Source organism: Centropristis striata, chromosome 13 (genome assembly GCF_030273125.1).
Source record: "Centropristis striata isolate RG_2023a ecotype Rhode Island chromosome 13, C.striata_1.0, whole genome shotgun sequence".
Classification (NCBI taxonomy): Eukaryota; Metazoa; Chordata; class Actinopteri; order Perciformes; family Serranidae; genus Centropristis; species Centropristis striata.
The window spans coordinates 1,438,481-1,465,328 of NC_081529.1; the positions used below are offsets into that span (position 1 = coordinate 1,438,481).

The following is a 26,848-nucleotide window of genomic DNA, read 5'->3' on the forward strand; positions in this document are numbered from 1 at the left end:
TCAAAACACAGTATAAACTTCCTGATTTCCAAATCTTCTCTGACATTAGAGCACAAGGCTGGTTCCTGTTATTTCTTTTTTGCTGCACTGTGCAATGCCTGATATTAACCACAATATATTGTGTCAGGACTACAATGAGTTACTGATTTGCACATTGTCATTTGTTTTCTGAAAAAAGGGGACACCTACAGTCAAATGTAATTATGTAGGCTACACTGTTCAGTTTTTGTCATGACTGTCCAATAAATGGTTATATGTGATGCTGTTGTATTAGATTGCGTTATACTGAAGCGTGTTTCTACTAGCGTGTCAAAAAAGATGAAATCTCAAGAAGTTAGTCGGTCCTGAACATTTTGAAGCCTCAAATTTGGTATTTTAGCCGTCCCCATCTTGCTTTTTTGGAACCAGAAATAACCATATTTGAATGAGAGGGTGAAGCTGGAGAGGAGGATGCCAAGTTATCAGCTAATGTTAGCGCTAGATAGCTAGCTTACCTAGCAAGGAGCAAGTTTCTTTTAGTAGTGAACACGTCATTCTAGTTGACGTGGACGTGAAGTGGAAACAGCTGGAAAAAAGTCAAAGTTCTAAGACGAAATGAGCATCAAATGATATCTGACCACTTAATAGTTTGAGGGATCAAAAAAGGGTACTTGACCTTACCAGTGCTGATTGTGGAGAAAATATTCAGATCACTTAATTAAATAAAAGTACTATAACTAAAAATACTCCACTACAATTAAAAGTCCTGTTACTACTAAAAGTATTAAAAGAAGTACTGATTGTTCAGAAGACAACTTGTAACTAAAGCTGTCAGATAAATGTAGTATAAAAGTGCAATATTTCTATCTCAAAGTGTCAGAGTAGAATTGAAAATAAAAGAAAACAGGTCAAGTACAAGTTTGTCAAATTTGTACATAAGCACAGTTCTTGGATAAAAGTACTTAGTTATTTCCCGACATTTGTTCTGTACAAAGCGTAAGATAGAGAACAGGAAAAATCAATGAGGACATTTTTTTTTCACTTAGTAGTAACTAGCAGCAGTCAGTGTCCCGCTGCTACCTGCGATTAGCAACATAACAGTTTTATCTTATCTTAACAATCATAGTCTCTCATAAACGAGCAACACAGCAAGAGCAATCACAAAGTGAACAGAAGAAAGTCCTGTAATAGCTCCTTTCCTATAAGTGAATGCATCAACATTTCCCAGACAAAATATAGCATGTATGAACTAGAAAATTTCCTCTGGGGAAATTCTGAAAGGGCCATGGGGGCTACTGCCGGTGTGTGTACACTATGATGAGATTCTTCAGAGATTTCAAACTATGCTCTTTAACCTCAATGTGTGTGTGTGTGTGTGTGTGTGTGTGTGTGTGTGCGCGTGCGTGCGTGCGTGTGTTTGAAGCATGTGTATGCATGTGTGTGTGTGTGTGTGCGTGCTTACGCACATGTGTGTGTGTGTATCTGTAACTGTAATCACATCAAAGATCAAAGGCAATCAGATCAAAGCAATCAACAGAATTAACTGCAGCTGTTAATGAAAGAGTGACAGCAGCCAGAGGTGGACTGGAATTTCTGGCCTCGATCAGAAAGCATTTTTGGCAAAACCATAATACCTATCATTGATCCGACTTCACTTTGAGCGTCCTGAGTTCTTCCTGAACGTCTACATATGTTTTTTCTTAAGAAAAATGAAAAAATAGCTTTGTTAGAGCGATCTAAAAAAACTGTTCCATCTTCCTTTTTTCCAAAATCTTCCTGCGTTTTTAATATGGGAGCCAATGAGGCTGTTGGTGGTGTTGGTGGATCATTTGTGCGTCCTACGCCCAAACTATAACTCTGACAGCTTTACCAGAGGATTGTGAGTGAGAAGACTAATTTTCCTACGTTTCTATGTATAAATTATTTCTGTAGAGTGGAATTTGCGGCCTGGAGTGCAGCTTTCAAATTTATTTTTTGACGGTTTTTTCTCTCCCTCTACACTCTGGCGATGATGTCACACACTGTGACACGAACATTCCGTGCAATACACACCCATTATAATCTCAGAATTTCTCCAAAAATGATCATGGTCATTGAACAGGGATTGATAAAAAACTATATGACCTATCGAAACGTGGATTAATACACCGATACACAAGACTTGTGTCTACTGTTTAAAGTTTAAATGGAGTCTCTAGGTGAAATTATGCCGGAGAAGTAGACGTTTAAAAATGTCCAATTATTGTTCTTTTTTGCTCATTTTTTGTCAGCCATCCCATTCATTTCAATGCAAAATTTTGGGCAGTTTTAGTTGTAGAGAAAAGTAATAGCACACCGATCCCGATCAAACCGCACGTTTTGATATATAATTTGTCCTGCAACTCTTCAAGTTGTAGGACTAGTAGCGGGACGAAATTGCGTCCGGAAGAGGAAGAAGAAGAAATCCACAGTATAACAGTAGTGCTCTGGGCAAAGTCCCTACAGCTATTGCTGTATGGGACCAGTGCTCGGTGCGATTGCCCCGAGGCCCTAATTACAATATTTTTCAGGTAAAAAAGGAAAAAACAACAACACATACCCTCTTGAAGATGATGTGTACAAAAGACTGTTCTCACAACATGGGGAAAAAAGGAACAAAGCTCAGTGTTGCAACCAAAAAAATCTTTGTCAACCTTTATGTCACCTAAAAAGAAGAACTTCATACTGACAAAAACTTCCTCAATAGAATGGCCGTTAAATTGCAAATGTCCGGGTTGCTGTACATTTACTAAAATTAAAAATATTTTTAGAATGTTTTCATTGCAAATTTATAACATAAGCTATATGGCAGCCCATACTTAAACATGTAACAAAGCAACTGGTGCTAGTGGTATCCTCTGCCAATTTCTGTTGGCTTAAGGGTATTTAAAAGGTATTCATTTATTGAGACACTTCCCAGCCCATCTGATTAACTACAGTTTATGAATTTTAAGCATTTTTAAATAATGTGCTGGACAGTACAATAGGAATACATGCATGTGTCCGCCACTGACAGAACAACCTGTTCTCTCCTTCTATGCATGAAGAAAAAACAGGGGCTTTAGATAGAAGGCTTACCTGGTGAAGCCATATCAAGGTAGAGTCGAACTTTAAGGCTGGTGTCACATTCCTAAAACATCAATAAGTTAAAAAGCAAACAAAAAAACACGGGCCAAACATGAAACCCTCTTTACAACAGAGCTATGTTGATGATAGTGTATGGTGGAACCAGTTATACTTCCCTCACAGATAAAGAGGATAAAGAAAAGGTACAAAGGTTAAACGCCCAACACAAGCTGCACTACACCACGCCCCCTGCAGTCACTGTTGGTACACCTGTCTAGCTTTCTTTTCTCTTGCTGAACATTGAAGTAGTGTCCATTAATAAAGTTGATCCAAGATCCATGCACATGTGCCTGAGTTAATTTATGTCAGTGAAATGTAAAGAGATAGCCATGTAACTAATGTCATTAACTCACGCACCCCTAATAACAATTATAAAGACAATGGGCCTCATTCACGAACCGTTCTTAAGAACAAATCTGTTCTTAAGTCCTACTTACGAAGATTTTATTGTGGCATACATGAATTTTGTTCTTATCCAGGATTTTTCTTAGGTCAGAACAAATCCTAGGAACACTCAGGAGAACTCTTAAGCACATTTCAGTGCTGACATGTTGTCTTCTTTTGTTAAGTTCAATAAAATACATTACAGTGACATTTCCGTCATATTTATGTATTTATTTATTAATTTTTTTTAAACATTTAAAAAAAAAATTTTAATCAAATTAAATGCGCCAACGCTTTAACATGAATCAAGTAAATTGGAAATCATGCCGTCCATTAGTGATACCACCCTATTTATAGGTGGCATTTCTCCATCCACGGCTACAAAACAATGGCAGATATATTACTGCTGCCCGTAATATATATATATATATATGTGTGTGTGTGTATTATTCCAGAAAATAAATTGTTTGTGTTGTTGCAACCTGCACTAAGGCTGCTAAATTTAATTTTCTTCTTCCTCCTGCAGCAGAACTTCTAGTTCTGAACTGCTGAAGTTTTTTTTCTTTTTACCTGCTCCAACAGATTTACGGTTTTAATGATTTGGCGACCCCCAGAAATCATCTCGCGACCCCAATTGGGGTCCCGACCCCAAGGTTGAGAACAGTTGCATTAGACTAAGAAGATTCTTAAGAAGATATTGGTGAATGAGGCCCAATAATACTACCACCAAAGTCCTTTTTAGCTCTCTTACTTCAGAATTTGCAAACTTGTCTGTTTTGGGTTTAAATGTCTATATCAAAACAATTTAAATATCCAGTTATTTTGATTATAGTTATTAAGTTACACACTCTAGTACAGTAGGGGGCAGCATGCACACACTGTTGGAAGCTGACATCTCAGAATCACCCTGCTGACACACACTGGGTGTGTCCCAGTTATCTTTATTACATCCCATTTCCCTCACTTGCATCTTTTTATTAGCATTGGTGGAAAGTAGCTAAGTCAAATTATTCAAGTACTGTACTTAAGAACAATTTGAAGGTACTTGTACTTAATTTGAGTATTTCCATTTTATGTAACTTTATTCTTCTACTGTACTACATTTTGAGGCAAATATTGTACTTTTTACTCCACTACATTCAGCTGACAGCTTTAGTTTCTTTTCATGTCGAGATTTAACATAAAAACATGATCAGTTTAAAGTTATTCAACATTTTTTTTAAATGAAACCTCATAACAGTATATTGAGTAGTTAAATGAGCTCTAACTTTATCAAATTAAATTACATAAATGCATCAATAATAATAATAATAATATAATATTTTTAAATCTGAGTGGGTTCATTCTGCATAACGAGTACTTTTACTTTTGATACTTTTAGTACATTTTGATGCTGATACTTTTGCACTTTTACTGCAGTGAGTTTTGAATGCAGGACTTTTACTTGTAGTGGAGTAATTTCACAGTGTGCTACTTTTAGTACTTTTACTTAAGATCAAAATATAGGTTATTAATTGATTAATTCTTTTTTTTCTGGCATTTTTCATGTTTTATTGATTGTGACAGAGAGAGAGTGGGTGGGGGAGACATGCAGCAAAGGGACTTCAAGCCAGATTTGAACCCAGATCCCAGATTTTTTATCTATCCTTGAAATGTTTTTCTTTATTGTTTTACTATTTATTTTATTCTGTTTGTTTTGAGACATGTCTATGGTGAAACCAAAGAGGAATTTCCACTCAGTGGATAATAAAGTTTTCGTATTCGTATTCATATCCACTGTGACTCACTAAAGACTCTGGTAACACTTTACAATAACCATCATTTATTAACGGTAAACAGATTTTATTAATGTTTTATTAATGTTTAATCATCATTTATAAACTGTTTATAAGCCATTTAGAGTGGTAAATAGATAATTTATTACTGTTTAACAAACTAAATCATTTATAAATGACAAATAGATGGTATATTAATGTAAGTTTATAGTTAATTTACCATTGACAAACAATCAAATTATAATTAATAGTTAATTAATAGTTTTACTTGCACTCATTATTACATTTTTAACACCATATTAAGTATGTTAAGGATTTTGAAATGATTCATATACCTTTAAGAAATTGGTTGAAAACATTTAAAGATTAAATATGTATCGCACTTTGTAAATTGTTAATAATTGGTTTATAAACCATCTGTAAACATTATTTAGTTGGTTATTGTAAAGTGTTACCAAGACTCTTAGTGGTGTGTGCAACCTCCAGGCTTTATGAGTAAAGCCAATTTGAAAGGGGAAAGCAGTGAATATGAGAATGGTCCTGTTTCTGACTTGATTTATTACCTCAGTAAATGTTTTCCTAATAACTTTATGGTCTCAGTCACTAGTTCCAAGTCTTGTTCAACACAGCATGATGTTCATGGTGCAAATTAGGTTTCAATTGAGAGTAAAATAAATGACAAAGCAGGTTGTTCTTTAGGACAAGACTCATTGTAATATTTTGGTTGCTTAAAATGTAAAATGTTGAGGCTCCAGTTGGACTAAAAGACACTCTAAAAAGTCACCAGTGGCGGTTCTAGACCAATTTTACTGTGGGGGCCAAGGAGGGGCCAGTGTTTAATCAGAGGGGCATATTAGCACATTCAAAAATGGCAAAGATGATATTTAAGGATTCAAAATCTTTATTTTAGCTTCTTTAAACATATCATGTAAGTATATGTGGAAGATACAAATACATTGATTTAAATTATGAGACTCACCAACAATGACAATTATTTTTGTACGACAATGACATTTCTTATTTTTGTGCACAATCACTTTTTTTATTTGAAAAGTGCAGTACAGTCAGAATGATCAATCTATATATATATATATATATATATATATATATATATATATATACACAGTCCTATACACAGTTGTGGAATGTAACTAAGTACATTTACTCAAGTACTGTACTTAAGTACAATTTTGTACTTTACTTGAGTATTTCCATTTTATGTAACTTAATATTTCTACTTCACTACATTTTGAGGCAAAATATTGAATATCAGTGTCACATTGTGTTAATGATCATGAAAACACCTGAGCATTATGTGAGCACAGCTGAAAACTGTTTTGTGCTGATTTGAGAAGCAATAAATTGATCCTTCCTCAGGCTAGCTGAGTCTCTAGAGGTAAAGTTGGAGATTTATACATGTTAAAATTATTTTTTCTGCAATTTTCAATGTCTTTACTGTATTTTCCATTCATTTTGTAACTCATTTCATGCAACAGTTTTAATGGAAAACAACAGACAGTTTCTGGGTGAACCTTAATTTTTTTTTAATTTATTTTTTTAAACTCTTTATTGATAGATCGTTTTCATTTTTCCGTACAGGAAAGTAAAACAAAAGACAAATACAAAACACTGAACAATTACCCATATTCAAGGTCCGGGGGAACCTTAACTTTTGAGCCCTAGTGTACATACATACATAAATTCTAAAACAAGACCTGATCTCGAGCAGAAATGGCCTTGGCTACACACACAATCGAATCAGTTGTCCCTTAGCCTGAGGCCAATCTGTCCACCAAACTTTAGGAAATCCGGCTGACGGACAGAGGGACTAACATGGCTGAAAACATAACGGTGATAAAACCTCCAGTGTGAATGAAATAAAAGGCATTTATGTCCCATCTGACACATTACATAATGTAATATATATAACAGCAAAACACATCAGCCCATATGAAACTACATGATTCAAAATGATAGCCCTATTCTGTGTGTGTGTGTGTGTGTGTGTGTGTGTGTGTGTGTGTGTGTGTGTGTGTGTGAGATCCTAACTTAGGCTACCTTTGGGGACACATTTCAGGCTAAAGACCAGCTGATTGGGGACGGCTTGTCTTATAGGGCAGTAGTTCTCAACCTTTTTGAGTCGCGACCCCCAATTTAACATGCATGTTGTCCGCGACCCCCGCTCACTGAACACAATCTCACACACACAGTTCAGATCACCCAAAAAAGAAACAAAATGACCACAAAAAGACACAAAATGACTAAAAAAGACACAAAATGACCAAAAAAAGGAAACAAAATGACCAAAAAAAGGAAACAAAATGACCAAAAAAGACACAAAATGACCAAAAAAGACACAAGATGACCAAGAAAAAAGACAAAATGACGCAGAAAAGAAACAAAATGACCAAAAAAAGACAAAATGACTAAAAAAAGACACAAAATGACAAAAAAAAAGACACAGAATGACCAAAACAAGGAAACAAAATGACAAAAAAAGACCCAAAATGACCAAAAAAATACACAAAATGACCAAAAAATACACAAAATGACCAAAAAAATACACAAAATGATGCAGAAAAGAAACAAAATGACCAAAAAAGACACAAATTGACCATAAAATGACACAAAATGACTAAAAAAGACACAAAATGACCAAAAAAAGGAAACAAAATGACCAAAAAAGACACAAAATGACCAAAAAAAGACACAAAATGACCAAAAAAGACACAAGATGACCAAGAAAAAACACAAAATGACGCAGAAAAGAAACAAAATGACCAAAAAAAGACAAAATGACTAAAAAAAGACACAAAATGACAAAAAAAGACACAGAATGACCAAAACAAGGAAACAAAATGACCAAAAAAGACACAAATTGACCACAAAATGATCAAAAAAAGACACAAAATGACAAAAAAACACATGAAATGACCAAAAAGACTAAAACACATTAACACATGAACATTTTAACGCAGTGGAGACAGAGCTGACTAACAAAATGATTTGGTGACCCCCAGAAATCATCTCGCGACCCCAATTGGGGTCCCGACCCCAAGGTTGAGAATAGCTGTTATAGGGGATAAAAGCTGTATCCCCACTTGGTAAACATCGATTTTTGGGTCCATTTTTCTTGAAGAAGTTCAGGATTTTCGTCAGTGCCTGTGCTGAGTACCTCCAATATGGCAACTGCCAGTCTGATGACGCGTCATGGAAACCCTCTATTAAATCCTACCATTATTATAAATGAAAAGTCAAAATGGCTGCTGTGCATTAAGGGCTCAATCTATTGCCAAATATTAATAACAGGGTAGCTCTACTATCAAAATGTAAAATTGGAAACTGCTGTTAGTTCAAGTTAATTCACAGGTCTTGTAATGTAATAAGTAACAGTATTTAAAAATCAACGATTTATCCATATTTTCTGATGCTGTTTAGAGAAAGTACATTGGTAAAACATGGCAATAAAGCAGTAATTAATTGAAAAAACACAAAAATGCCCTTTTCATCTATACATCAAACATTTGCAGTAATAGTCTAGACAGAATTGTCCAAAAAGTGAAAGTGAGGAGCATTTATGGGTACAAGTCAGGAACCGGCCTACTTTACTTATTTCAAGGGTGCTGAATCCAAAAAAAAATGGTTCCCAAGCGAAATTTTGAGTTTTTGACCTTCTCATTTGCATATCAAAATGGCGGCCAAATTGCCCATCTTGCTCAGTCATTGGACCATTTCCCCTTAGTTTTTTTGTAAGTAGGCAATCAAAGATGAGGAAATTAAGTTTCTGGATCTATAGTCTAGAGTCAGAGCAAGGATATAGTGGAGGCTCAGTGTCTTTTGCATATATATATATATATATATATATATATATATATATATATATATATATATGCAAAATATCAACTTTTAAGGTGAAATTAAGCATTATTTGTGTCATCAATATTACTTTTAAATGTTCCAGTTGGTATTTTGCATATATATATATATATATATATATATATATATATATACATAAAAAAGACACTGAGCCTCCACTATATCCTTGCTCTGACTCTAGACTATAGATCCAGAAACTTAATTTCCTCATCTTTGATTGCCTACTTACAAAAAAACTAAGGGGAAATGGTCCAACGACTGAGCAAGATGGGCAATTTGGTGGCCATTTGATACAAATTAGAAGGTCAAAAACTCAAAATTTCGCTTTGGGAACCATTTTTTTTGGACTCAGCACCCTTGAGATCTGTAAGGTAGGCCGGTTCCTGACTTGTACCCATAAATGCTCCTCACTTCTTATAGAAGGCCTTTATTCTGAAATCCGTCTAGACTATAACAAGAGGTTTAGATTTAAGTTCACAAAGAGATCACAATGTGTTTGCTTTTGCTCTTTTTTGCATGCAGTGTGTGCTTCTATGTACATACAGGCGGTGTGTAAATACAGTGTTTGCTCTTACAAAGTTGTGGTGGAGTGCCGCGTTGTGATTGTGCGCAGACGGTGAGACTGTGTGTGTGAGTGTGTGTGTGTGAGGCTGTGTACAGCGTGTCTATACCTGGCAGACATCAGGTTGTACAGTAAAGGATTAACAGCAGCACTAAGGTAGAAGAGGACAGAGGAAACCAGGTTGAAATACTGAGACAGGTAGTATAAAAAATACAAGTGTGTGTCAGGGTGTGTGTATGTGTTGTTGAAGTGTGTGTCATTGTGTGTGTTATCAATGTAAAGGCGGTTGTCCTGCATGTTATTGAGTGTTTGTGTATTTTGGGCTTCAGTGACAGTGTGTGTGCTGTTATTTCTGTTATCAGAGAGAGTTTCTAAGTTTGAGTTTATGTCCGTGTATGCTTCCTGTCTGTCAAAAGAAAAAAAGAATATGGTCCGACCCACATGGAAGGGCAGCCAGCACAGGACGAACGCCAAGACAATCACTCCTGGAGGAGGTGAAGACAGAGGAGGGGAGAAAAAACATCAGGACATAAGAGTCATTATTACCTGAGGGAGGTGAAAGAAGTCTCAAAGTACTGTGCTGAATTGGGCTTAACCAGCTATTCTTAAATGCATTAATTAAGTCCTAAGTTATAATAACTAGCATGTTTCAAACTAGTGATTTACTAAATAAGACCCCCTGCATTCTTACACATCAAGTCTATTTTTTGTGGTATTTTTTGTGCATACTTTTTGAGTAGTTTTTGGAAAACTTCTTTTTTGGCTACGCCCACTAGTTAGTCCCCCTCGGCCTCTGTTCCCATACAGGTACTTTTGTACCAACGGAGTTTGAATGTGATGTAAATAGTTCTGTGACACTTACGTGATTATTCAGACAATTTTGACCGTGACGTCAGTCTTTTAAAAATGGCGCTGTTATGTTGTGTATGTATTTTGAGAAAAAAGTTGCAAATTTACTAGATTAAAGTGGCAAATCTGCGTGAAAAAAGTTGCAGATTTACAAGAAAAAAGTGGGTATAAAGCTACTTTTTTCTCACAGATTCGCCACTTTAAATCTTATAAATCTGTGCATTTTTTTCTCGTAAACTTTTTTCTCAAAATATTATTTTCTTATGTTTTTTTTTAACACATTCTGACTGTATGTATTATCCATATTCTCTAGGGTTGAAATTTGGAATTTGCAAGTATTTCAATGAGTGCCCTATTAAGGGTTAAGGGGGTCGATCATTTAGCCCATCATTTAAAAATGAGTCTTCATATATGTATGTAAGAACTAGTCCTTGTGTGTTGGTGGTATAAACAGAGCATGTTTATACACTACTGGTCAAAAGTTTTAGAACACACCAACTTTTCCAGAATTTAATTGAAAATGATGCAGTTTAATGTCTCAGTGTACTCTGAAATTAATGCACATTTGCAACATTTAAAATTCTTTATTGAGCATGATAGTGTTTTGAAAGTAAAAGAAAGATTCAAAATCACATTTTAGGTTGGACCAAAGGACTAGAAAAAGACACAAAATGACCAAAAAAAGACACAAAATGACAAAAAAAAGACACAAAATGACCAAAAAAAGACACAAAATGACTTACAAAGACATGAAAAGAATTCAAAAAAGGAAAAAATAGCCCAAGACTCCATAGAGTTAAGTTGTTAACCCATTTCTTGTTCCCTGAAAAAGGCCTACTTGTATAATTCTGAAATGTACATTATTTTTCAGTTTTGGTTAAGCTTACCTTTTTTTATTTACCTCTGGCAGTTCACCACTTACCTTTGGACCCTTTCAAGCTGTTCATTTGACTTGAACTGCTTGAATTTCAATAAAAAACTGGAAAAGTTGGTGTGTTCTAAAACTTTTGACCGGTAGTGTATATGTATGTAAGAACTAGTCCTTGTGTGTCCGTGGTATAAACAGAGCATGTTTATATGTTGGTGGTCGTGTCTCTTACCCAACATTTTGACAGTGTGCCGGTGACTCTGGTCTCTCCGGCTGCTTTGTGGGCGGAGCCATAGCGTCCGTCCAATCAGGCTGTAGACCAGTCCCAGGATGCAGACAGGTACCAGGAAGTACAAGTTGGAGAGAATCATCATGGCCGACAGCAGGCCCGAGGAGGCAGCATAGTGCGTGCAGCGACACTCGCTCATGTCGATCTCTCCTCCATCAACGCCTCCTTCTCCTCCTCCTCCTCCCTCATCTTCTCTCATTTTATTTTGCTGCTCTCCCTCAATGTCCATCTTTCCTTCACCTCCTCCTTCATCTGCTTGTTTTTCAAGTTTATTTTTTCCTTCTTCTCCTTGTTTCCTCTTATCTTTTTCTTGTATTCCTACCTCTATTTCGGCTTTTTCCCCAAGCCATTTGAACTCCCCGACTCTTTCACCCCAACCCTTTGCCTCTTTTTGCCCTTTTTCTTCCCACTTTATCCCCTCAGATACTCCATCCACTGACACCATGTGCCCACTACCTCTTTCCTTTCTGTCCATCATAAACCCTCCCTGTTCTCCTTCCCTGCCCATCCACCCTCCATCCTCCATCACTCCTCCCAGCCCTTGCTCCCCTCCCCCAACATCCTCCACCCCGACCATGACCAGCACTGGTGCTGCACTGATGACTGCACTCAACCAGAGGCAGCCAATCAGAGCCCTTGTTCTGCTCCGTGTCACCAGGGTCTTGGCTGTGATTGGCCAGCAGACCGCCAGGTACCTCTCCAGGGAGAGGAAGGTGATGTGGAGGATGGTGCAGAAGGTGCAGCACTCAGAGAGGAACATGGTCAGCTTACAGGCAAGGTCTCCTAGGGGCCAAGGTCTGGGCCTCCAGAGCTGGAAGAGACACAACAATTATCTCACAATGTGCAATGTAGACATAAGGCGTGTTTCCACTAGTTAGTTCCCCTCGGCTTCTGTTCTCATACAGGTACTTTTGTAGTTGTAACAGACCGACGCAGCAGGCAGTGTTGCCAACTTATCGACTTTATCGCTATATTTAGCAACTATTCAGACCCGTCTACTGACTCTGGATACGTAAAACATGCTTATTTCTAGATTTAATCATCTTATTTTAAGAAATCTTGTCAAATTAAATTATCTGTCCATGCAGCAAGAAAATTTCCCTCAGATTTAGTGTTTTTATCTTGTTTTTAGACACGCCTTTATTGCAGCGCACAATTAGCCTGGGTATACCCAGACTGACTTGCGCGCTCGAATTTCATTTCGAACCTCCACACAGTCTGGAAACCAGGGAGGTTTCTTAGCCCTGTTTTAGGGATCCAATCACAGAATGGGGAGGGACGGCAAGACGGTGACGCGCACTACTCGACAGATGGAAGCTTGTAGTTTTGTAGTTTTCTTACGGATCCAACATGGCTGCAGCAGACGCGAAACTCTCTTTCGATTTAGCTGACGGGGCTAACTAGCCCCGCTACTAGCCCCGATACCGCTCGCTGCTGTAACGCCGGTGATCTGTAGCCCAGAGACCCCCAGCAGCTCGTCTATTGACCATAAAATCGGTGGATGTGTGTGGCTGAATGACATGGGGGGGAAATAAGGTTGAAAATAAATAATTATGCAGAAAGCGAGAACTGGAGAAGCAAAGCAAGCAACACTCTCACACAGACACACATCAACACTGCCGGTAGACTGTTAGCAGCCAGAGTCAGAACATGCTGCAGAAAAACGTTGCAGAAGCACAACTGAGCATTTTAGTCTCAAAGTAGAGATGCTAGAGGGCTAGTCTGGCTATGTAAACATCCATTTCTGTCGCTCTACATACGTCATTCTAATCGCCCAATAAACGGCTCTGGAGGATCGTAAACCACGCCTCCTCTACGGAGAAATGAACGGCTGGTTGCCAGACTAGACCTCATTTGTGATTAGTCTGGTGTTAGCAGGCTAGCGCACAATAACAAGGCAATGAAGGCTTCTTTTAATCGTTGGAAAACAATTCTAAAAAGGAAGCAGATTCATCATGCTCTTTACTGCATCTTGTCTTGAACCTAAAAGGTACATAGTGTGTGTGTGTGTGTGTGTGTGTGTGTGTGTGTGTGTGTGTGTGTGTACCTTATAGAGATCCAGAGGCAGCAGTAGAAGGATCAGCAGATCACTGACGGCCATGCTGCTCAGGTAGAGGTAGGTAGAGCTTCTCATGTGAGGTCGGAGCCAAACCACCAGAATTGTCAGAATATTTCCCAGAAGGCCGAAGAGCATCAGCGGAATGTAAATGACAGTCACACACACTAGAATATGAAATATTGATATGTTTTATGAGCATGTGAGCATGTAGCATTACTATAACAGCTAGCCTGTGGAAATGTGAAGAAGTAACCAAAATACACAGTCATGGGCTAAAACACTCTCACGCTGTTTCTAGCTAAAACTAAGCTAAGGCACTTAATACTGCAGAGGTTTTTTTTAAACTATCCTCATTCTACCACAACATGAGTTACATAGTGTCAAATGCTTCTGTTTAACTTAAGGAAATAGCCTAAAACTGCTATGGATATGACTTAGTGACAAATTAACTGCATGTAAGTTTACATTAAATATACTGAGTTTCAAAGTCAAACAGTTTTCCTCATTGTAACTGCTGATGTCTCCATCTGTAATAACCAAAATTATTATCAAGAAAAAACAAGCAACATTGGGTTTTACAGTCTAGATATCAGCTCTTAAATTAAACTCTTATGAGCTATTTTTGTTATTATCATTAAAATTATCCAAACAAATGTACCTTTAGTTGTTACAGTCATTAAAATGAACAAGAAATTGAAGTAAACAAGGGTGATGTAATAACTTTTTCCATGACTGTATCTGTTGCTGCCCCACTTTGTGATAGGTTCTTTTTCTCTCCCAACCTGAACTCTTGTCTGGTGGAACTTACATTAAACATTACATTATAATAATAGTTCTTTTTTTTACCCACCTAACTCAATCAATCCAAACACTGGTTCCTCCCAGTAGCACTCCTGGTTGGAGCAGTCCTCCTGGAAGCCCGGAGCGAGGCCACAGGTTTCATCTTCACAGCCACTGCCGAAGTCTCCCAGCTCCATCAGATCCATGATGACTCAGGGTGGGGTGGATAGAAGAAGTGGAAGTGGAGAAAGCAGCGGGGGAGAGGTGTGTGTGTCCAGGTTACAGGGCGCAGAGGTGACGCATAGACATGGATTTCCTATGGCGCTCAATCGGAGCTGACAAAGAAGGAGATGGTCAGGTCGGGAAAGTACTATCTAGTCAGAAAAACATCAAAGAAGGCAGGAAATCACACATCAAACAGCACAAATAATGTACAAAGCAGCTAATAACTTACTTCCAATTAATATACAAAACTTCTTTAAGGGTGGAGACGGGGGATATCAATTGAGGGGGTCAAATAACTTTAAAGTCATCAAAATACATACAAATAGGAAAAGGTTTTGCATTTCATTCAGCGGAGTAAAAATATGGAATGGGATGTGTGAAGAAGTAAAACAATCTTCAAACATGAAACACTTCAAAATCAAATATAAAAAGCATGTCTTCACACGATATAGGGTGTGTAAAATGACAGTAGGTGGTTATTGTTGACGTTTTATTTTTTAAATGTGTTACTATTTTTTCTTTTTTGTGTGTTGTTGTTGTTTGTTTGTTCATTGTTGTCTCATTGTGACTACATGGGTGTATGTGTACTTATTTATGTTCAAAAGGAGTGGGAAGAAGCCAAAGCTTATTAAATCCCTTCTCCCTATCTTAATTTACTATATTCAGTTATATAACAATAATATTTATATATATGTATGTATAACACATAGTAATGTAGTTTATAAACTCATTATTACCATTATTAACACACATAACTTGTTATTAACTTATAAACACATAAGTGTTGAGTCTTGTTGTTGTTTCATTTTGTGTTGTTGTCTTGTATTTATTGTTGTTCGTTTGTTTTTAAATGTTCATCAAATCAAATTTAAATTCTCAATCAAATCAAATCAAATCATATAGATGCACAAAATACTGTACACTCTACTTATCTGAACAAACACATACACAGAGGATGTGCACTTTGAGAAAGTTAAATAAGCACTACATGCTTGTTATTTATGTTTATGTTACTTATTAGATCCTTAAAAAATAATCATTTTATCATTAACACTATTAACACTGACAAAACTGCTGTACACATATTGTATATCATTGACATAGAGGTCCATTTATCAAATATTTATCTGCCATATAATTCCTAACTAGTGCTGCTGTTTTTTTTTTTTTTTTACTAATAGAATGATTAATATTAATGAGAATGAACCAATTAAAATGTCAGTTTGTCGTTTTAACATCCACCCATAAAACAACCTGAACGTAAAGTTGCACACACACATGCAAAAGGTGAACTTTAAATAAAAGGTAAAACATTTTACTCACTGATGGAGAGGAGCTCCGGTGCCTGGTGTCTCTCTCTGCTGCGCTCACACAATTGTGCTTTAGCTGTGACTTACTCACACACACACACACACACACACGCACACACACACACACACACACACACACTCCCTCTCTCTCTCTCTCTCTCTCTCTCACACACACACACACACACACACACACACACTCCCTCTCTCTCTCTCTCTCTCTCTCTCACACACACACACACACACACACACACACACTCTCTCTCTCTCTCTCTCTCATCTTTCCGATGAGCTATCCTGTACAGAAAACCTCTTGACATTATATTATGCCGCTTTATAGAAATAAATGTTGATCAGCAGGCTTATTTGCAGTGGTGGAAGAAGTATTCAGATCCCTTACTTAAGTAAAAGTACTAATACCACACTTTGAAATTATATATCAATATCATATATATGTATGATATTGATATATACATATATGTATGTATGTATGTATGTATATTCAACGGAGTTGAATGCGCGACCCTCTTGCTGTGAGTGCTAACCACTACACCACTGTATAAATTAAATAATGCATTCATGGACAAGATAGTCATAGATACAGACGCAAATAATAATAAATAATAAATACATAACATAATAATATTATATAATATAATATAAACACATTCTCGTGCCCCTGAGCAGGACACAGTTCACAGTATAAATACACTAAGGTTGTTATTCATCTGAAGGTGTTTGTTAACCAGGTTAAGAGAGAAAACACTTATTATTATTATTGTTGTTATTATCATTATTATTATTTTATTGTTATTATTATTATTATTATTACTACTACTATTATTATTGTTATTACTATTATTATAATTATTATTACTGCTACTATTATTACTATTATTACTACTTTTATTATATATTATTTATTATTAATTAAATATTAAAATTTAATATTTTTTAAAGAATTTATTAAATATTTATTAAATATTTATTAAATATTATAAAATATTATATTTTATATTATATTATATTTATTATATTTATTAGATATTTAAATATTATATTTATTAAATATTGATTTTTTAAAAATAATTTATTAAAAAATATTATTGTTATTTTTATTAGTGCATGTCAAGGCAAGGCAAGTTTATTTATATAGTTTTCCTCTCTCCTCGCCTGGTTTCCTCGCATCTCTCCATGCACACACAGATAATAAATTCATATTTGTTTGGCGGAAGTGGAACTAAGACGCAAGGAAGTGACGTCAGTGACGGAAACGAGTATGCAAATAAGAGCAGAGAGAAAGCCCTCCGGACAAAATGGCATTGAGGACCTCTTTGAAGAGCAAGTGGGGCTTGTTAGGTATGTCCGCAGGTGTTTGCACAGTTATTCTGACTTCCGACTGTTAGCGCAGATTGTTGAGATAGCTGTGATTGTTTTGTTAGCTTTGTTAGCTTTGTTAGCTGTTAGCTGTCTGCTAGAGGAACTGGAGCAAAGGTCGCAGGGCTCTTAAAACCCCAAATAGATATAAATAAACCCGGTATAAAGGTATAATATAATATAAACATAATCTAAATATGTACCACCTTGTGCATCCATACGTTACCTTTTATTATTACAGCATTTCAGGTTATGGCTTATTTAATTGTTTTCACAATGTGGTCATGTAACTACATGTTAGCTACATACAAACAGCAAAATAATAATTAAAATAATCGCCTAAGTCATTTTTTCAAGTTTTGCAGGAAACACAAAAACTTCACCAAAAGTGTAACATATGACATTTATTGATCATTTCACTCAAAAAGGATGTAACAAAGGATGGCTATTGGCATAGTAAATAACACTGTGTGCAAATTATGTAACTTAAGAGAAATAAATGACTTAGGCAATGTTTTGAACATGCCTTTGTGACTTAAGCAAGATATGGTAACACTTTATTTTGAAGGTGTCTACATAAGAGTGACACAAGCCTGTCAGAAACATGACATGACAAGTATCATGAGCATTAATGTTCATTAATGCTGCTGTTACACTGTAATTTCCCAGCTTGGGATAAATAACGTTATCTATCTATCTATCTATCTATCTATTTGTCTATCTATCTGTCTACTGTATCTATCTATCTATCTATCTATCTATCTACTGTATCTATCTATCTATCTATCTATCTATCTATCTATTTATCTATCTATCTATCTATCTACTGTATCTGTCTGTCTGTCTGTCTGTCTGTCTGTCTGTCTGTCTATCTATCTATCTATCTATCTATCTATCAACAGCTGTGTGTTGTCTCTTACTTTGTCACTAATTCTAGATCTGTACCAAGTAGATCTGTACTTCCTGTAACAGCCACTAACACTGCTGATGTGTGTGCAGGTCTTCTCTCCCAGCGCGCCTCCTGCAGGAGTCATGGCAGAGTGTGTGTGTCTCCTGTCCTCGTCGATCAGCGGAGGAACAGTTCCACCTCCTTGCCGAAGGTCAAAGTGGATTTTGACCAAAGCACAGGTAAACTTAGTGCCAACAGATCAGAACGCTGTCTGTACGTGTTGAAATGACACAAGACAGACTTTGAGTGAGACTATCAGTACGTTTACATGAAAAAAACAAATTATTGCCTTAGGCTGACTATAACTGGACAACTGAAGTGCATGTAAACGTGTTAGTCTGACTGATGTCGGAGTTGTACAACTCCAATTAGGACACCCAGATAATGCGATTGGAATAGGATTTTCGCCGGCATGTATGACAAGAACAAAGAACAGAACAAAAACATCCAAAAAACCCGGTCACACATTAGCCACTCGCACATTAACCGGTCACATTAGCCAGTCATTCATTAGCCGGTCAAATTAGCCAGTCATTCATTAGCCGGTCACATTAGCCAGTCATTCATTAGCCGGTCCCACACAAGATTGAGCTCAACAACAAGCAAACAAAACTAGTATTAGTAATATCAGTATTAATAAAAGTAACTGTGAATGTAATTTTGCCTATAATGGTGCAGCCTTTGTCTGTAACACGTCTCTGTCTCTCTGTAGGTGTGGCGGTGCTGCGCATGCAGAGTCCGCCGGTCAACAGCCTCAGTTTAGATTTCCTCACAGAGTTCTGCATCAGCGTGGAGAAGCTGGAGATGGATAAGAGCTGCCGAGGCCTCATCATCACCTCGGTACAGTATATCCACATCCTGTGAGGAAACGGTCTTTGTGCAGGAGATTTAAAGAGAGATGTCTAAATTCTCCTGAATAGTAATAGATTGCACTTTGGTGCTCAAAGCATCAAAAATACATTTGGAAAATATAAGATTTTAACCCTGCTAGCTCACGTTACAACTCAGCCAAGGAAGACTCATTTAATGTTTACATTAAGTCCCCAAAAGAGAAATCACGCCTGTACTAAAAGAAGTCTAGTACTGGTTGCTAATACAGATGATTTAGTTTAGACGTGCGCCCAACATATAAAAACGGAAAGTGCAATAATGTTTACAAAATATCTCGCTGATTTATTTTCCCATCATACAGCAGCAATGACTTTAACTCATAATATATACATGTAACGAAAACAACAAACCGAATTGTTCCTTATATCAAAAACCAAAATACTAAGCACGTACTAGGCACAAACTGGGCACAAACTGGGCACAAACTGGGCACAAACTGGGCATAAACTAGGCACAAACTGGGCACAAACTGGGCACAAACTGGGCACAAACTGGGCACAAACTGGGCACAAACTGGGCATAAACTGGGCATAAACTAGGCACAAACTGGGCATAAACTGGGCACAAACTGGGCATAAACTGGGCATAAACTGGGCACAAACTGGGCACAAACTGGGCATAAACTGGGCACAAACTGGGCACACACTGGGCACAAACTGGGCACAAACTGGGCACAAACTGGGCACAAACTGGGCATAAACTGGGCATAAGATGGGCACAAACTTGGCATAAGCTGGGCACAAACTTGGCACAAACTTGGCACAAACTTGGCACAAATTTGGCACAAACTGGGTATAAACTGGGCATAAACTGGGCATAAACTGGGCACAAACTGGGCACAAACTGGGCACAAACTGGGCACAAACTAGGCACAAACTGGGCACAAACTGGGCACAAATTGGGCACAAACTGGGCACAAACTAGGCACAAACTAGGCACAAACTGGGCACAAACTAGGCACAAACTGGGCACAAACTAGGCACAAACTGGGCACAGTCGAAAACTGTTTGCTTCCCAAATCAGCAACACCAGTGTCTGGGTTTCCCAGGTTAAATGGCCCAACCCAGCTGACCCGGAGGTCAGCTGAGCCACACAGCAATCACAGCTCCCCCTAGTGGCATGGAGCAAAATTACATGAAATACAAAATGAATATGGCTCATACAACGCCAACATGAACCAGCGAGGCTTCAAACGTCATCAATATCGTCACTCGCCCTTAAAGAAACAAGCCTCGATATGCGATTCCTGGATTTCTCGACACATGCTCTGAAGCCTCGGCACAGAACGTCCCATCACTAGTAATTACATCATAGGAAATACTCTTTTCAGTACAAATCGTCAGTGTTTTTGTTTCAATCCAGAGCCTGCCCAAAGTGTTTTCAGCCGGACTGGACATCATGGAGATGTACGGGAAGAGTCCGGAGCGCTGTGGAGAGTTCTGGAGAGCCGTTCAGGAGATGTGGCTGAAACTCTACAGCTCCAACATGGTGACGATCGCTGCAATCAATGTACGTATGAGCCTCCAGTCAGTGATGTCACTGTCTTACTTACTTACTTACTTACCTAATTACTTACTTACTGACTGACTTACTTACTTACTTACTGACTTACTGACTTACTTACCTACTGACTTAATTACTTACGTACTTACTTACTTACTTACTTAATTACTTACTTACTTACCTACTGACTTAATTACTGACTTACTTACGTACTTACTTACTTACTTACTCACTTACCTACTGACTGACTTACTTACTTACTTACTTACTTACTTACTTACTTACGTACTTGCTTACTTACTTACTTACTTACTTACTTCCTTACTGACTGACTTACTTACCTACTGACTTACTTACTGACTTACTTACCTACTGACTTAATTACTTACTTACTTACCTACTGACTTAATTACTTACTTACTTACTTACTTACATACTTACTTACTGACTGACTTACTTACCTACTGACTTAATTACGTACTTACTTACTGACTTACCTACTGACTTAATTACTTAATTACTTACGTACTTACTTACTTACCTACTGACTTATTTACTTAATTACTTACTTACTGACTGACTTACTTACCTACTGACTTAATTACTTACTTACTTACTTACTTACCTACTGACTTAATTACTTACTTACTTACGTACTTACTTACTTACTGACTTACCTACTGACTAAATTACTTAATTACTTACGTACTTACTTACTTACTTACTTACTGACTTACTTACTTATCGACTGACTTAATTACTTACTTACTTACTTACATACTTACTTACTTACTTACTTACCTACTGACTTACTTACTTACTTACTTACTTACTTACTTACTGACTTACTTACTTACTTACTGACTTACTTACTTACTGACTTACTTACTTACTGACTTACTTACTTACTGACTGACTTACTTACCTACTGACTTAATTACTGACTTACTTACTTACCTACTGACTTACTTTCTTACTTACTTACGTACTTACTTACTTACCTACTTACGTACTTACTTACTTACGTACTTACTTACTTACTTACTTACTGACTTACTTACCTACTGACTTAATTACTTACTTACTTGTAATGTAAGACTGTGTATGACTGTGGTTGTACAACAACATCAAACGTCTAGCAGGTCGTCCTGTATTCATCCTGCCTCGTCCTTCCTTCCTCAGGGCTCCAGTCCTGCAGGCGGCTGTCTCATGGCCTTGACATGTGACTACAGGATAATGGCCGACAACCCTCGTTACAGCATCGGCCTTAATGAGACCAAGCTGGGCATCGTAGCACCATTTTGGTAACAGATTATTAGCTCATGTTGATGTTGATGGTGGTGTACAGCAGGGGTGTCAAACTCAAATACACAATGGGCCAAAATTTAAAACTTGAATAAAATCGCGGGCCAACATTGAACAAATAAACCTTTTAATATATACCAAACATGTTTTGCTTTAACATTAAATATGGAACCAGCAACGCTTATAAACATACAATATATAACTAAATAGTGCAGACATGCAAAATCAAATTTCAAATAAAAAACACATCAATGTCATTAATTTATTAAATAAAAATTAAATAAAAATCGTATGCCTGTTTTCTATTTGCATCCTTCTGATTTAAATATCAAAATAAACTTTTTCAACAGGTTAATAAATTCTGCCTTTCTTTTCTCCATTTTTGGGAAGGGGTAGCTGGGAGACAGCTCTAGCTTGAGGTTGCTATGACGACTGTCACAGAGGAGCGTTTCTGGGTCCTGTCCTGATGGACGCGCCAAAACAACAGCAGGGCATTGTGGGATTTGTAGTATTAGCTGTAAATGCACCGTATAATACCGGCGGGTCAGCTTTTATAGTACAATAATAAGATAATAATTTGGTATTGCCTCGCGGGCCAAATAAAATTACACTACGGGCCAAATTTGGCCCGTGGGCCAGAGTTTGACACCCCTGGTGTACAGTAAATCAAACACCTGATCTGCACTCTTTTACCTGACTGAAATGAACAAACAAATGTATGTCTGTCTGTCTGCTGTCTGTAGGTTTAAGGACACCATGTCAAACACTGTTGGCCACCGAACAACAGAGGAAGCTCTGGCTCTGGGGCTGCTCTACAACCCAGCAGAGGCCCTGCAGAAAGGACTGGTGGACCAGCTGGTACCTGAAGACCAGGTCCTCACCACAGCCACTCAGACCATGACCAAGTGGTTGGCTATTCCAGGTATATTGGCACCTTAAAGCAGGGCTGGGCAATAGATGTTCCCAAGGGGCCACAAGAGGTACTATGAAGGTTGCGGAGGGCCGGACCCATACCGTGAACTTTATTCTGCTCAAAATGAATTTAATCGCTTTATATAATGCAGTAAATTATCTGGTTTTGAGCTGCTACTGGTAATAATACATGTTATAATAAATATGTTAATTTGGAGTAAGTCATATATAGCTGAAAAAAATAGTAAAACCTACGATCATTATCTCACTTTTTCATTTATTTTAAACACAACATACATTGAAACCACAAAAACAATATAGAGTGGATGTTACGCAGCAAACCAGCAATTTATTAAGTTTACGCAAAAAGGTGTTTTTGGCAAGGTAACAAGGTAAGTGTTTTTTATGTGCACCTTCAAAATAAAAGCACTGCGGTTGTATTGATTTAGGCCGCCTAATGCCCAGGTCATCCTTAAAGCCACTGCAAAGAACTTTCATTTTGTTTTTAATGTACCGTCTCCTCTTACTACTACTTCTTATACTATTTTTGTTTTTAAAAACATCTGTTTGCAGGGTGCAAAGTGATGAGGTCATATATTTCTTAGTGTCTTTATAAGATTAATAACTGTAAAATGTTATATGACCAGGGATGGGTATTGATGGAGTTGTATCCATAGTGTTACTCCTATCGTAACCTGGTTTGGTATTTTAGCAACACTCTTAGAGCGCTCTCACGACCCAACTGATTGATCTCAAATGATTTTATAAACGTCATCGTTTTGTGGCCTTTATTTAGCACCTCCTGGATGTGCTTTTCGGCCCAGACTTTAGCAGATGTCCTGTTTTGGAAACAGACCAAGAACACTTCTCGATTGCACTGTGAACGTAATACAAGCTAATTACAGAAGTTAATCAGAATGCAGCGGATTGTCTGCGACAGACACACAATCTGCAAACAAAATGAGTTGTGAAAGCGCCCTTATTGGTTCTTTTTCTTTAATAAATGCTTTTTAAAAAAGATACCGTTTTGAAAACGAATAAATTCAGAATAGGATAAATAAGCTTTAGCTAAAGCTTATGCTAACTTCAGAGCTAACCTCCTTTATAATACTCCAGGCTTCAATAATTTAGCCCCGGTGCCTGATTAATAACGGGTTTCTGTTACATCTCTTCCACCTGTGGTACCTTCAGTCTTAAAGTCACCTGTCAGACTACTGATGCTACTAATGAAATTATCGGTTCCAATAGAGAGTAGTGGCAGAGAAACAAACAAAACCTCACCGCCCTTTTGAAATCAATGAGCTAACTGTTCATGCGTTCACTTTACAGACCACGCCAGACAGATCACCAAGTCCATGATGAGGAAGACGTTCATCGACAAACTGGTGTCCAAAAGAGAGGCGGACATCCAGAACTTTGTCAGCTTCATCACCAAAGACTCCATTCAGAAGTCTCTTGGCATGTATATGGAGATGCTAAAAAAGAGAAGAGGCTAAAAGACGCAGTGGCACCCAAGCTGTATGCACACATTACCACGTCAAACTAAATTTAGTTCAGGGGCCACATACAGCCTAATTAGACTGGACCAGTAAAATCATAGCATAATTACCTATAAATAATACATTTTACCCTTTGTTTTAGTGCAAAGAAGTACAAGTACATTGAGAAAATCTTTATATTTAATGAATATACACAACCAGTCCAAAGTTTGGACACAACTTCTTATTCAAAATTCAATTTAAAAAATCTGAACTATGGTGGAACACATAAAAAACTGTTAAACAAACCAGAACATGTTTTATATTTTAGATTCTTAAGAGTAGCCAACTTTTGCTTTGATGGAACGATCGTTAGCGGCAGTTAGCTACAGTTAGCTCTGTAGCAGTACAGTGTGTATGTGCTAACAGTTAGCTCTGTAGCAGTACAGTGTGTATGTGCTAACAGGCTAACATTTAGCTCTGTAGCAGTACAGTGTGTATGTGCTAACAGGCTAACAGTTAGCTCTGTAGCAGTACAGTGTGTATGTGCTAACAGGCTAACAGTTAGCTCTGTAGCAGTACAGTCTGTATGTGCTAACAGGCTAACAGTTAGCTCTGTAGCAGTACAGTCTGTATGTGCTAACAGGCTAACAGTTACCTCTGTAGCCGTACAGTGTGTATGTGCTAACAGGCTAACGGATTGACAGATCTGCAGCCGTTAGCATCCAGTGGAGTCCCGGTATAAGAGAATAACAGAAGTGTGCAAAGCTGTCAAAAGCCAAAGGTGGATACTGTGAAGAATCTAAAATATAAAACATGTGTTTTATAACGACGCCTGGCTCTGCCACCCGTTTGTTCAAGGCAATCCAAACTCTTTGCATTTGATGTTCCCCGTTGGTGGAAAGCACTACCTATAAACCCTCTCTACCTATAAAAACTCTTAAAGACCCAGCTCTTCAGAGACGACCTTCAGAGCACTTATTGCAGCACATACGCCCCTTATCGCACTATATTTTATTATTTAATGAAGGTTATTTCCCTTTTTCTGCAAGTCACATTGGATAAAAGCGTCTGCTAAATGACTAAATGTAAAGAAAAGTAAGTAGACCTTTCTGCGTATTTAGGGTTGTTAAGCTATGATTGTAGTATTACTGTTAGCGGAGCGGTTTAGCAAACAGTTTCCTCTAAGTGCCTAGCCTTACTGTAACCTCTGGAACCATAACAACTAATGAAAGTAGCCTTCGGTTTGTTGAAGCCACACACAGCTGGTGAAGCCTTTGTGATTTTTACAGATTTGTATTTATGTGGTGATGAACTTATTGGTGTGATTAAAGGATGAACTGACGTTTAAAAAAACATTGTCACTTGAATTTTTTTTTTACTTTATCTTCGTGATCACATTGAGAAACTAGAAGGAAACTTACAGAGCACAGACCTCCGTAAAGCCATGCCCTGTGTTATAGAAAGTATATTATATATATGTACGCTACCGGTCAAAAGTTTTAGAACACCCCAATTTTTCCAGTTTTTTATTGAAATTCAAGCAGTTCAAGTCAAATGAACAGCTTGAAAGGGTCCAAAGGTAAGTGGTGAACTGCCAGAGGTAAATAAAAAAAGGTAAGCTTAACCAAAACTGGAAAATAATGTGCCAGTTGTCCACGGCAGATGACGTTACCTATGGTGTCTCCTTTTGTCATAAATGCAGATGATAATAAATCCTGCTGTTACTAAGAGCTGAGCGGCGTAAAGAGTTTTCATTCAACACAAGACACAACGCAGAGGTCACATATATATAGCTATTTTACCCCTTCATGACAACTCGATACATTTTTTATAGAACTTAACCTTTCAAATTATACCATGGTTTACATTTATGCATGGGCGGTGTCACAGAGACTACATGTATGTCCATATTTTATGCAGTCTATGGTTCTTCTTTGGCCCATACGGCTTCCACCAAAATTCATGAAAATCAGGCCAGAAGTTTTCCGAACCGAACACATAAAAAAATAAAATCTGCTTTTGGTTTTAGACAGACCAACTGTCATTCCTGTTGGTGTCATCATTTACGCAAATAGCTTCAGTTTTATGTGCAAACTTTTTAAAAACCTGCCACCGAAAATTGTGCAGTCAGATGACAATACAATATACAAGAAAGGTTAATATACTTTTGTTTGTGTTGCCTCAAACATTGAAAAAATGTCTTTTAAGAATCATTGTCCCAGTTACTGTAGAGAAATACTGCAAGAAATACCTACTTCCTTTTTTACTTACATAGACGTTACTTTTTATGCACTTGAATTAGAGACTTTACTAATTTGCCAGATGTGTTTATT

At 37.3% G+C, this 26,848-nt stretch overlaps 2 protein-coding genes across 2 annotated transcripts; one reads left to right on the top strand and one right to left on the bottom strand.

Annotated features, from left to right (window-relative positions):
* Nucleotides 1-9,729: 9,729 nt before the first annotated feature.
* LOC131982787 (growth hormone secretagogue receptor type 1-like) lies at nt 9,730-14,771 on the bottom strand. Its single transcript, XM_059347387.1, has 4 exons — nt 14,636-14,771; nt 13,774-13,949; nt 11,670-12,537; nt 9,730-10,205 (listed from the first exon to the last, which is right to left on the bottom strand). Exons 1-4 carry the CDS (start codon nt 14,769-14,771, stop codon nt 9,730-9,732), a joined length of 1,656 nt encoding a protein of 551 aa, XP_059203370.1.
* Nucleotides 14,772-17,355: 2,584 nt separating this feature from the next.
* Nucleotides 17,356-25,725, top strand: eci1 (enoyl-CoA delta isomerase 1). Its single transcript, XM_059348568.1, has 8 exons — nt 17,356-17,456; nt 18,474-18,602; nt 19,136-19,263; nt 20,677-20,823; nt 22,000-22,121; nt 22,866-23,044; nt 24,364-24,531; nt 24,597-25,725. The coding sequence occupies exons 1-7, from the start codon at nt 17,414-17,416 to the stop codon at nt 24,528-24,530; spliced, it is 915 nt and encodes a 304-aa protein (XP_059204551.1). The 5' UTR covers nt 17,356-17,413; the 3' UTR covers nt 24,531; nt 24,597-25,725.
* Nucleotides 25,726-26,848: the final 1,123 nt, after the last annotated feature.

What these genes read in the sequence shown, in the direction of transcription:
- LOC131982787 (XM_059347387.1), bottom strand. Translation starts at nt 14,771, where the DNA reads ATGGATCTGATGGAGCTGGGAGACTTCGGCAGTGGCTGTGAAGATGAA. An exon ending in GTTTGGATTGATTGAGTTAG is followed by an intron (nt 13,950 to 14,635) that starts GTGGGTAAAAAA and finishes TTCATATTCTAG; the next exon opens with TGTGTGTGACTGTCATTTAC. An exon ending in TGCCTCTGGATCTCTATAAG is followed by an intron (nt 12,538 to 13,773) that starts GTACACACACAC and finishes TGTCTCTTCCAG; the next exon opens with CTCTGGAGGCCCAGACCTTG.
- eci1 (XM_059348568.1), top strand. Translation starts at nt 17,414, where the DNA reads ATGGCATTGAGGACCTCTTTGAAGAGCAAGTGGGGCTTGTTAG. An exon ending in GGATTTTGACCAAAGCACAG is followed by an intron (nt 18,603 to 19,135) that starts GTAAACTTAGTG and finishes GTCTCTCTGTAG; the next exon opens with GTGTGGCGGTGCTGCGCATG. An exon ending in GGCATCGTAGCACCATTTTG is followed by an intron (nt 22,122 to 22,865) that starts GTAACAGATTAT and finishes TGCTGTCTGTAG; the next exon opens with GTTTAAGGACACCATGTCAA.